This window comes from Centroberyx gerrardi, chromosome 2 (assembly GCF_048128805.1).
Source record: "Centroberyx gerrardi isolate f3 chromosome 2, fCenGer3.hap1.cur.20231027, whole genome shotgun sequence".
In the NCBI taxonomy this organism is placed as follows: Eukaryota; Metazoa; Chordata; class Actinopteri; order Beryciformes; family Berycidae; genus Centroberyx; species Centroberyx gerrardi.
In genome coordinates this window covers 19,613,816-19,625,859 of record NC_135998.1, presented here as the reverse complement: position 1 = coordinate 19,625,859, position 12,044 = coordinate 19,613,816, and the positions used below count along the sequence as shown (strand labels likewise).

Genomic DNA, 12,044 nt, shown 5'->3' with positions numbered 1-12,044 from the left:
ATTTATAGAGGGGAGATAGAAGAAAAAAAAAAAAAAGAAAATGATTGATCAGGGCATCCAAGTTTGATTAAACCTCATTCTATTGCAACTACTGTATATCAAGCGGTTGTATTATTTGTACCTTGTGAGATTCCAGCTCCCTGAGGAACTGAAGTGAAACTGAAGTTTGAGGACCTGCAAAAGAAATCAGCAAAGAGACCAGACTGTTGAACATGAAAATAATTAATGTCAGGTGCCCTTTGCATCTCAGAATGCCTCTTTAAATAACCATTAAGTCGACTCACGCTGCAGCGAAGGAGAAGCCTTTACTGCTGCTTTGCTCCACTGAGCTGGTGGGGACCACAGGAACATCTGCTTTGGGCGGTCCACCTGAAAGATACAGATGGGAAAAAGAAATTAATGAAGACACACAACTGGAAATTTATAATATGGACATAATGTCATTACCATATTTCGATATAAAGGATATCTACAATAAAATGGCAGCATTTTTCAGAATTACACCAGGGCTGTACGTTAACGTTTTTTGCACATAGCACTGGTGCTACAGAGGTTGATAGTTTTGTAGCACAGGCCACAAAATTGTAGCACGCGTATAAAACGTCTGTTACCATCTCTAAAAACAACCACAAGTAGTGCAGTTCATCACTTAAACAGGTATGTGACTGGTAAAGGACATTAATGTTGCATACAGGGCACACAAAATCCAAACCTGAACAAGAAATGTTTTCAGACAAACATTTTCTTTATTTGCCCATAATGGTAAATTGCAGGGACATAACAACTGTATACAAAATATCAATATATTACGCTTCAAATTAGGGGTGTGAATCTTTCGGAATCTCACGATTCGATTCCGATTCTTGGGTGTCCGAATCGATTCAGAATCAATTCTCGATTCAAACCGATTCTCGATTCAAAACCGATTCTCAATTGAATGAATAGAAAAGGGGGCACTATTTTCAGTCTCTTGCTCCAGTATACTGTGTGCCAAACCATTCACTGGTGTCCTTAGTCCACTGAAATACAATATGAAACATAACTGGCAATTAAGATAAATGGTCCGCAGCCTTTTTATTTTAAAAAGTTAACTGCATTAATTAATGAATAAATTAATTTGAAAGCATCTTACAGTCTCCTGCCTGTATGAGACAAACAAAATAAGGGGGAAGTGGAGTGCTCCGCTGTGTTGTTATTAACGTTATGTCTCCAGCAGTGGAGCAGCCTCTCTGCTGCACCGTTAGCTCCTCTGAGGAAACGGCGTAGAGGCAACCGCATAGGAATTATGGGATTGTTCCCTAGGAATTGTGGGAATTGGTGTTAGATGTATGGACTCTACGCAGCCGGGGACATGATTTTTAATCGCACGATAGACTACAACTACCAAGTAGAATAGCGATGCGCCATCGATTCACCTCACACACAAACAAGCACACAAACCCTCACTTCACACAAACAAGCGGCTCCACACACACACGCAAAACTTTATCGCACGGGTGCTACTGCGGTAAATTCATTCATCGCACAGACCGATTTTTTCGTAGCACGTGCGACATATATGTCGCACTGTACAGCCCTGTACACAATCCTTGACTCAAGGATCATAACCAACCCCTTGGATTGCAATTTTATTTATTTATGGACTACACTCAGGTAATAGGAAAAGGACCACTTAGATATGATGCATAGGCTATGTAAAATAACACCATACTTACCAAAAACGAAGCTTGACTGTGGGGCAGTTGCACTTTCAGTGGACACCTTCAGGATACCTTGGTTAGGATTCTGAGGAGGCAGTTCCAAATAAACATTGACTTTTATAGCTTTACTCTACATAATCTTTAAACAACAAAAACATTAAATGTCCCTGATATGGGGGAATTAAAAAGTAGGCCTGTATAGCCTCCTATGAACAGACCACTCTAGGTTATAGCAGGCGCAGTAAGCTATAACCTCAGACAGACGCAAGCAATGAACACACAGAAGTCTGTAATCCTTATTAATGCATATAACATTTTCTATTTAACATAATTCTGTTTATACTCATTTAAATAAAACACAAACCAGGCATTTTTCTAGTTCAGAATACTAAAAGGCACTGTACGTATGTGCATACATGTGGCTGTGTATCCCTACACTTGGGTCATCCCCATAAACTTGAACCTGGGCCTCAGTGATGTAGATTTGTGTGAGGAATTCCCCTGCCCATCTCACCCAAGTGCAATTTGTAACACATGGGAGGGAGCTGGGGCATTTCTCACCCCTGCAGTTAATGGTGTGTCTTCACACAGGGAAGCTGTGAGCAAACTGTGAATTTCCCGGAGCTGAATGGTCTTTACAATTGTGAGCATATAGATGGATCAAAAATACACAGTAGGATTTTAAGAGTGGCTTTTCTTAATCATTGAAGCTGCTCTCTGTAGTTTGATTGATAATGATTCTTAAAGATACCGTTTGATCAGGCCAAATAATTGGAGACTATATTCTGTTAGTATTCTGCCCTCACTAGAGTGTTGAGGTACTGACTAGCTTGGCAGATAGTTAAACAGGTTTCTTCAATAATCATCCAAGAGGCAGCAGGTAGACTAAATATTAGGATGTTTACTGTTGAAAGCACAATGAAACTGAAACAAAATAAAAACTTGTGTCTCTGACTTTCTTTTACATTGTCACCTACTTGTTTTTGACTCAATATATGTCAAATACACACAACACAAATATACACAAGTAGGTGCTGGTTAGTTGGTGTAAAAGTTAACTGCATTAGTATTAGCTTGTATCTAGCTAGCGATTAGCGCAAATGCTAACTTAACATTTGAAACGCCATAGCATGCTAACGCGATTAGCATTGCTAACGTTTTTATCTTTATTACAAGTCAGAGATGAAACTAGGACTTTTCAGGTACGTATTAAAGCTAAGAATCACGTAAAGGTAAGTGTTTAAACGAAATATTACTTATTACTTACAGACATGTTGTTTAGGGATTAAGTAAACATTTGAAAGTAAAGAAAAAACAGCCGTTGGTAAGTGCAGCCCTAACTATGGCAAGTCTAGAAGGACAACAGCGCCACCAAGCGACATACATTCTATCAGGTCTCTTAAAAGGGGCAGCACAGTTATGTCTTTAATTGTAGCAGGTCTATTAAAGTTAACAACTAGGATGATGTAAAATAAGTTTACTCCTCCTCTCCTTTAGGTTTGACTATTTTAACATCTATTCAACAAATATTCTGTTGGATAGTCTCCCAAAAAAATACTAGTAGAAAAAAAATTGGTACAGATCACATTCCCTGATTGTATCTTGCAGGTCTCACAGGGAAAATGAATTATCCTCTTTCCATCTGCGTGAAAACGCACAGAGAGCGTGCTATGAGTTCACTTCCTCCTCTCTAGTTCTATTATGAAAGTCAAAGAAATAAGACTAAAACAAGGCTAAAAGTCTAACAGCCCTGTGACAGAATTTTGTGGAAGCTTATCTGCCAGGAATTGAGAGTCTGCCGATTGAAAGTCTGAAATGTAACCCACATGACCAAAAGTGGTGAACAGACCGACCGACCGACCGACCGACTGACCGACCGACACTGCGATGCATAGAGCCCCTGCTGTCACGGGCCTAAAAACACTGAAATTTACACACTCTAATTTCACATGTAGTAATGGAAGGAGCTTCCATTCCATAGCGTTTCTGCAACTTTTCCTCCATCACTGAGTGCAGTGGCATTTTCCCCAGTGAGTAGTTATCTCAACCAGTATTCAGTTGGCATAGCTCTCAGGCAGCTATAGGGCATTAGCGAAGTAGTGTGTCAGCAACCACTGCTTTTCTTTGAACTCCTCGATTAAGTCAAGTCAAAGTTTATTTAAAGTGCAATATCACACCAGGGTGTCTCAGTACACTTCACAGCAATGAAACAACATTAAAAGAATCAAGCAGAGGAAGCAGAGGATTAGCAAAGGAACCCATATTGCAGTATTAGATATGGTATTGCAACTAGCTTGAGCTGGTTGGCAAGTAGGCCGTTCAAGTACTCTGACTCTGCATTCATGTCATATAGTTTTAGCTGTAAATACAAACTGCTGAATGAGGAAAACCTTTCACATCAACCTCCTAGTGGAAATTACAAGTGGAATATGTGGGGAATTTTTTTGCAGGCTCCGATATCTCCCACATAGCCCACAAATTGCGGAAGTGTCAACCCAAGAGGTAAACGCAGCAGGGAATCCACCGATGCCGGCAGTCCAAGGTATTAAAAATCCAAATTATCAGTTATATTCACACTAATACAATCAACCATACTTATGAAAAGTGAGAAATATCTGTTGTAGTTTTGTTTTTGTTTTATTTTAAATGCATGAATACAAATGTTTTTGGATGTCAGTGCTCCAAAGAGTGAAACACATAAAAAACGCTTTCAAGCTTCCACTCATTCCGACATGAATGTGGTAGAAGACCAGCAGCCAGCACAGTGTGTGAGCAACACTAAAAAAGTATCAAATGGACTATTGTAACTTGTCGGGACAATTGTTCAATCACAGTGAGAGTGTTATTGTGTTGAAAGGGCGTTTTAATCGCTTTTTGGGTTTGATTGTTAAAGATTGCTTTGGCCCTCTAATTGTGTATTGGAGAGCAGTGCTCCCTCTGAACTGGAGGTATGTAATGCTGTACAGTGAAGTGACGAGATTTTGAACACAATCAATCGTCATGATGCTAACAACTAGGAAAATAAGGCCCAGGTTGAAAATAATCGTAATAATCCTTTAAGTAAATAATAAATAGGGTTGGGTATCGTTAAGATTTTACCGAATCTGGTGCCATTTTCGATTCTCCTCATCAATCAGATTCTTTATAAATTGCTACTGTATACATTTTCAAGGTTAAGAGATAGCATGCAGCTTTAGTGGAGTTAACTTTGTTTATTACTCCAGACAGACATTGCTGTGTAGAGTTTCTTTTGTCTCCAAATTACTTTGCAAAACAGCTAAGGAATTTTTGGCAGAATGCCTTACTTTAGAGAACAAAATACGAGAACAAGTGAAAAATTCAAGTAATTGGAGGTCAACCTAACAGAACAAAAACTAAATATTTGCCACTGCCTGCATTTATCACTTTATTGGGTCAAGCACGCTCTACCTGTAATTACAATATTCCCATCATCACTTGAAGGCAGCATCTGCTTGTTACTGTAGTGATATTTGCCATGGTGCAAAACAAGTACGCCAAATCTAGGGGATAATGACGTAATATCAGACACAATCAAAAGCAAGAGAATAAAAATGAGTCTTAAATCGTTGTTTAAAGATGTTGATTCAGATAATCTGATAACTGTGCTTGACCATGCAATAATGCTTTGTATGTAATTAAAAGAACTTTAAAGCTGATTCTAAAATTCACTGGTAGCCAACACCGAAGGACAGCACCAAAGTAATGTGAGACCTATGTTTATGAGACCCGCATTTTGGATCAATTGGAATCGACCCCAAGAAGCTTGGCAGAGGAGAGAAGTAGACAAAGCCTTGCAGTAATCCATGTACGACGACACAAAAGCATGAATAATTTTCTCTGTGTAGGCTTGGGCCGCTGTGAGAATTTCAAAACCGGTCCAGTAACCATCAAAATATCTGCCAAAAGGGTAATATCGACTTTTAACCACACGAGGGCGTGCTACAATGGCATGTTAATGCAAAATATGTGCAGGCAGGTTAAACAAGTGTTAACACAGACGGTCATTACACCATGGTGCTGGGTCGTATGGTCTCAGACCACGAGAGATAAGCCCCAAATGAAAAAAGCCATGAAGCTTTTTTATTTTTTATTAGCAGCTTTGAGTTCTGTGTGAAAGGGTCAGAGCAGCATTTCTCAGACACCAATAAGCCTTCCGACCGTCATGAAGCCGGTTCAGAGCGGCTTTCTGTGCTGTGTGATAGGAGAACTTTACACAATATGAGGTGCACGTTGTTATGATGTGTTATAACTACATCTCAAAGATAACCAGTCAGAAAACTACAACACACTATCACGTATGTTTACTGGCTTACTAGTCGAGAGGCTAACCTTCCATGGCTTGGACTAGCCCGTGCATCTAGATCCGGGTGCCGTTGAAGACTACTTTTTACGTGATAACTTTTCCTGTCCTGCAGGACTGCAAGACCGGTCTGCATTAGGCTTGTAGTAGCTGTGTAAAGGCTAGTGCGTGTCCTGCGTTGCTTAGCAACAAAAGCAGTAATCTGTGTGTGAAAGGGTACAAGTTTGCAAAGTATCCGTGTATAACGAACATATTGTATTTATCATGTTACCTCGTTAATGGAATACAAGTTAATATGTTTAGCGCTGGTGCAGTTAGCTGATGTACTGTTTAATGTGCCAGACCAGCTCATAATGACAAATGCACGGTGCTTTGCAATGTTTGTCCATGGTAGGCCTTCGTAGTGCAGAGGCTTTGCTGTGTGTTATTTACAAATGTGTTGTGGTTTGTCGCCCTCTAGTGGTCAGAAAATTTTGCTTCTTGCAGCTTTAAGAAGTATCAGGTGGCGGTGCAGTCCCAGTAGAAAGCAATAGTACATGACACTAACGGGACAAAACCACCTGGAAAATGCCAGCTGTGTTTAAGCACTAAATACATTTTAAATCAACTTCAGTTTAATTTTTGTCCCTGCGTGTACTTCTACATTTGAGTATCAGTGTTTACCACAAAAAATGTGTTAAAGTTAAGTAGCTGACTAATCTAAATACCTAAATAAATAATGCAGGCCATGCTGACATTATGGATTTAATGTTAGTTTAAGATGTAACAATTAACTTTATTCAAACGATGTGACGCCGTCTCCCAAAATTTGCTCCTCATTGGTCTCAATGTCGCTTTTGTCCAGCAGATGTCACAGTTAGATTCTGTGTTCAACAACTAAGTTGTAATGGCAACCCATTTTGGGGATTAACAACAATGATTAGAGATCAGTGTCCAGGACAATTTCACTCACAATATTTGCATATTGCTGGATTTGTTCTGAGGAGAGACTCCAGAGTTCAAGTTTAATAAGTTCGAGTTTTGGATTTTTTTTTTTAGGGCTTTGCAGTTACGGTGGGGTGATCTTTTGTCAAGGCAGGTATCAATACTTGTCAAGAGCTGTGGGAAACCCTGAGAGACTTGCGCTGGGCAACATTTTAAATAACCAAATATGAAGGTAATTTAAATCAGAAAAAAATCGGCAGGCAATTTCCACCAGCGATGAGTTCAGTCTATCACCGATCCCCAATGTATTTGTCCAATCGCCCAACCCTAATGGGCAGAAGAGCAATATTTGTGGAAGGACTGACAGAATGACATGGCTGTGCGGGTGGACAGAGAAATGAAAGGATGAATGATAGACGGATAGCTCTTTGAGTGGATGGATAGGTGATGATACTCACTCGTTTGGCCTGGTTTGAAGCCACTGTTGCCAAGACCTGCTGGATCACCTGAGCTGCTGGAGCTGGGACTGAGGAACTGTAAGAGAGAGAGCGAGAGAGAGAGAGAGAGAGTGTGTGCCAGTTAATCAAAGCATGTTTTAAGAAGTGATTTAAAAGATGTTGATTTTGATGGACTGATATTCTCAAAACAGTCATTCCGAAATCTAGGGGCTCTCACAGCAAAATTGTAATCAATACTTGTAAAGCAAGGCTGAACTGACCAGAAGCTAATGTAAAAACACTTGAGCTTGAGTGATCATATCATGTCTTAAAATTATTGTTGCTGCATTTTGAACAAGGAGATGGCTCTCTTCCCGAGACATGCTCAAGGTTTTGCTATAATGAAATCAGATTTTTCCATGCCAGACCCTGAAAAAGACTTCACTTTTGCCATGTTTCATAACTGGAGAAAGCAGGACATGTTCATGGTGCATTTTCAATCCTTTTACAAACTTATGCCAAATAGTTGACAAGATATGATATTTACCCACTGAAAATATACCGCCAAGCAGGTACAGGTTCTGATCTGTTTGTATGGAATGCATAGACGATTTTACCGCTTTTACTACACTATACTACTACGTCTTGTGTGTGTGACTGGGTGAGTGGGTTTTGGCTTTTGTTAGCAGTGAACGAGGGGGTTGGGTGCAAACGTAAGTCAAAAATGGTCTTATTTCTTTAATATAAAACTCTGTATTAATACTCTGCTTTTTAGGTACTCTCCAAATCACATAAAAATTGCTGAGCGCTGAAAAATGTTTGGTGCCAACTTTGGGTAGTTGAAGTAATAATCCATCACATTTTCATAAAAATTCATAAAAAACTATTGTCGATTGACATCACACAAGCGATTCAACCTATACACAGTTCATGAAAGCTTTTACATTTGCTGTTCTAAACACCTATGACTGGGTAGCTGTTTCTCAGGAAAAATCCTCTGGCGGAAGTGGAAGTGATGGATTTTTTTTTTTTTTTTTGCCTTCATTGATAGGTAGTAGAGATAGACAGTAAAATGAGGGCACAGAGAGGGGGAGGATATGCAGCCAAGGGCAAGGGCCGGATTTTAACCCATGCTGCTGCGGGAAGGAATTTGCCTTAATGGTACACGCTCTACCAATTGAGCCACCGGGGCGCTCCAGGAAGTGATACATTTTATATTTGAAGAATAAATAGATAACTGGCGCGATCGCCACCATGGCTGAACAGACAAAGATAAGGCCGGTACCAGCAAAAACCCAAGCTGTATTAACAGAAACTACAAGTCAGAACAAACAGATTCATCGCTCAGAGGAAGGCAAGCGTGCTAAAAAGGAAAGGGATCGTCTCCAAACCCAAAGGTACAGTGAACATCACCCATGCCATAAAAAGTACTCAAAGATTTTCTTTTCTTTTGGACAGGTAGGTTTCGCTGTTGTTTATAAGCTGCGGTCTACATCGAGTAACTATATTATAATAGTAGGCCAATGCCTAAATTGAGTTGCATCTTGTTAGATCTATTGCTAAGTACTAAAGTAGGTCTAGTGCTAAAATTACTGTAAGCAGTAAGTTGGTTGTGTATTTGCCTGTAATAGATATGCAGAAATGTAACAGTTATCGCATCGTTTCATAAAACATGCTTAATATTTTTACATAGTGTAGATATTACAGCCTCTGCAGACATGGTTGCTCTTAGGCACTAGCTTAAATACTAGCATTCCATTAGTAGTTTCGGGGGTATGGGAGGTGCTGTCAGTCCAGTGATGTCAAAGTAATGGCAAACTGTTGTAATGCGATTACTGGGAAGTGCAGTGCAAAACACCACACCAATGACACTTCAAAGGTTTCAACAAAATAAATACATCATTGAAGAAATCTGTTAATGTTGCTTTCCTCACAGCCAATTGCGATCAGTGTTATTGTACTCAGCTTCACTTGTGATTGGCAAAGCAACAACGTGATCTATATTTTAACCGTTTACAGATACCAAGAATTCCAAGTGGCTACTTGCAGCCTTGTGGAGAATGTTTTCCCCAAGTATTCGTGGACACAACCAACATTCCAAGAAGACAAGCACAATGCATCATTCACCTTTGAGATGTGCCGTCTGCTGAGAGGATGTTTGAGGACATGTGTGAGGTTATGATATGCAATTCCCTTATCAGCTAGCTGGTTGTAATCAGCTGTTTTATCCCGAGAGCAATTTACAGAATTCATTTTTATTTGACCTATAGGCCAGGTTTACCATAAATGCACACAAATGATTTTTTCAAGTTACTTTTGTAGCCTCAATTTATTTGTATCTCCATTTGGTAAGAGGTAAACCCCATTTATACCTGGTATTAAAATGTGATCTGTATCTGGATTATCTGGAAAAAGAAAAATGCATGTTACTTCAAGGTATAAATGCACACAGCTCGCATTGCGATCGAATCGAGTCAGTCAGATGTAAATGCAATCTGTACGGTGTGTTTGCATTGCTCTTCAGGTAGAAACATCATCACTCACTCTGGAGTTTGCCATCCTCTCAGTTTCACTGAAAGACACTGAAGCATGATCCACTCCCATCAGTCATCATTCCATTCCTTCATCAATAGTGAAGGAAGTCACTGTAGTAGCACTCACAGGAACTGCAAGCGCTATTGCAGTAAAAACAACCTGTTGTCATTTCTGTTGCATCTGTACAGTATCACGTCCAATGACCCTATACTCGCCATGTTTGTTTTTATTGACAATGCTACCTCCCCACCTACTTTGCTAAAAATGAAATCTGATGCAGACAGAATGCAGACGAGAACACATCTAAACGCCAGGTGTAAATGAAAAGGGTGTGATCGGATTGGTCATTATCCAGATAGCATATCTGGATATAGATCGCATTTTAATATCAGGTATAAATGAGGCCTAAATGTTCACTTGGCCCACACAGGCAAACTAATGCCCACCCAAGTAAAACATTTTTTAGATTAATTTTGGGTGTTGTGATGATGCAGCGCATGGCATTGGTCAATAGTCAGTTGACAACAGACGTAAAAGTTTGAAAGGTAGGCTACAATATACTGAGGAGGTAAGCCATTTGTAATCAGCTGTATTTGGTACTTGCTTCACTAAAGAAGCAATAATCAAATGGGAGTATAACAATCAGCTAATGTTGCAATAGCAGATTAGTCAATGCTAGCCTCATTGGCTTATACTAGAGTGACAGACATTAGTGCCTGAAAATATGAGATACTGGGCGTGATAAATGTATTGTCAACAACCCTCCCTGCTGAAAAAAATAATCAACATATTGGAAACACTGCATGTGTAAGGCTGTGATCACATGGGATGCGATTTTCTCCTACGCAAATGCAAGGCGCAGCTGTAAGCATTGTTAGTAACAGAGAGAGCAAGAGCTCAAAGGGCACAAGGAGAGTTGCATCATTTTTGTAGCCATGGAATTATCAATGCTGGGTTTAACTAGATAATCTTCAGTAAAAAAGGGGATAACATTGAAAATAGACAACAAAAAGTTAAGGCTAGGTCACAACTAGGCAATTTTAATGCCAATTACAAGCCTGTCCAGAGTCTGGGCTAGTCAGACCTGGGGGGTACTGGGGCCTAACGGTCAGCACAGATTATCTTTGATTGTGAATGGACTCAAGACTGCCGACTCTGGCCATTTAGCCCGACCTGATTTTTCAAACATGTTTGTCAGGCCAAATCGGGTCGAGCTTGTGTAGTGTGAAGCTGTCCAAGCCTCAGTAAGACTGAAATCTGAGGATGACACTGGCAACAGGCAAAGGGAGATTAGATGTCAGGAGAAGAAAAAGAGAATGAACTGGAAGAGTAGTCATGTTTAACAACAACAATGCCCACTCATGTAGATAGTTTATATTATTAATATCAATTCCCCTTGCTCAACTATTAAGAAGTTGCTATACAATTTCCTTCTTTCATCTTCTTTCCATCTTATAAAATTGTATTAAATGGCAATGTGCCTGAATCAATGCAATTACAATGAAAGAAGTCTCATGCAAAATTCTTGTAATAATGTTACTTCAAAATACATTTGTAATGTAAATGTGATCTGTAGCTTCTGTACCATGGAGCAAGAAAGGATAGAACACCCATTGTGTAGTTGTATTAACAGTGAACTCTGGATGAATGGGTAAATGTTTTTAAATGTCAGAATCAGGTAGTGTGTGATCCCTTGTCTTCATGTATGACGCCCATCTTTGTCCCGTCAGCCTGGATCAGTCTTGTGGTCTGACCTAGGCTTTAGTGATGGCTGAAGAGGATGAGAAGCCCATTCCTTGCCATTTATTTCTCTGTCTGAAACTGATGTAGTGTGTGAGGAGGCTTAAGTTAAGACATGTTTAACTTGGAGAACCCAGGACAGCACCCCAAACTCACTGCCTGCAAAGCACAAGGTGCATACTTTGGAGGAGATGCGTGCCTGCTGCCACCAAACCAACGGAAATTACTGAAATAAACACAGGAGTGTTCAAAAACGCATCCTATGAGATCATGGACTAAGACTATTCTGCACCTAAATAACAAACCAGTAAGAGGTCTACTATGTCCACAGTATTAAGCCTACATTGACATTGTTTAGCATGCAATGTGTCTGTTCTTTTACTGCTC

General features: G+C 39.8%; 1 protein-coding gene across 3 annotated transcripts in view; it reads right to left on the bottom strand.

Moving 5' to 3' along the window:
- The window catches only part of nup214 (nucleoporin 214), an 87,485-nt gene that overhangs the window by 33,981 nt on the left and 41,460 nt on the right, over positions 1 to 12,044 (bottom strand). For all 3 annotated transcript variants that reach the window (XM_071896744.2, XM_071896747.2, XM_071896745.2), the window contains exons 25-28: positions 7,404 to 7,479; positions 1,716 to 1,785; positions 285 to 369; positions 122 to 174 (exon numbers count right to left, since the gene is read on the bottom strand). In XM_071896744.2, coding sequence (XP_071752845.1) covers positions 122 to 174; positions 285 to 369; positions 1,716 to 1,785; positions 7,404 to 7,479 — 284 coding nt within the window. The remainder of the gene's footprint in view (positions 1 to 121; positions 175 to 284; positions 370 to 1,715; positions 1,786 to 7,403; positions 7,480 to 12,044) is intronic.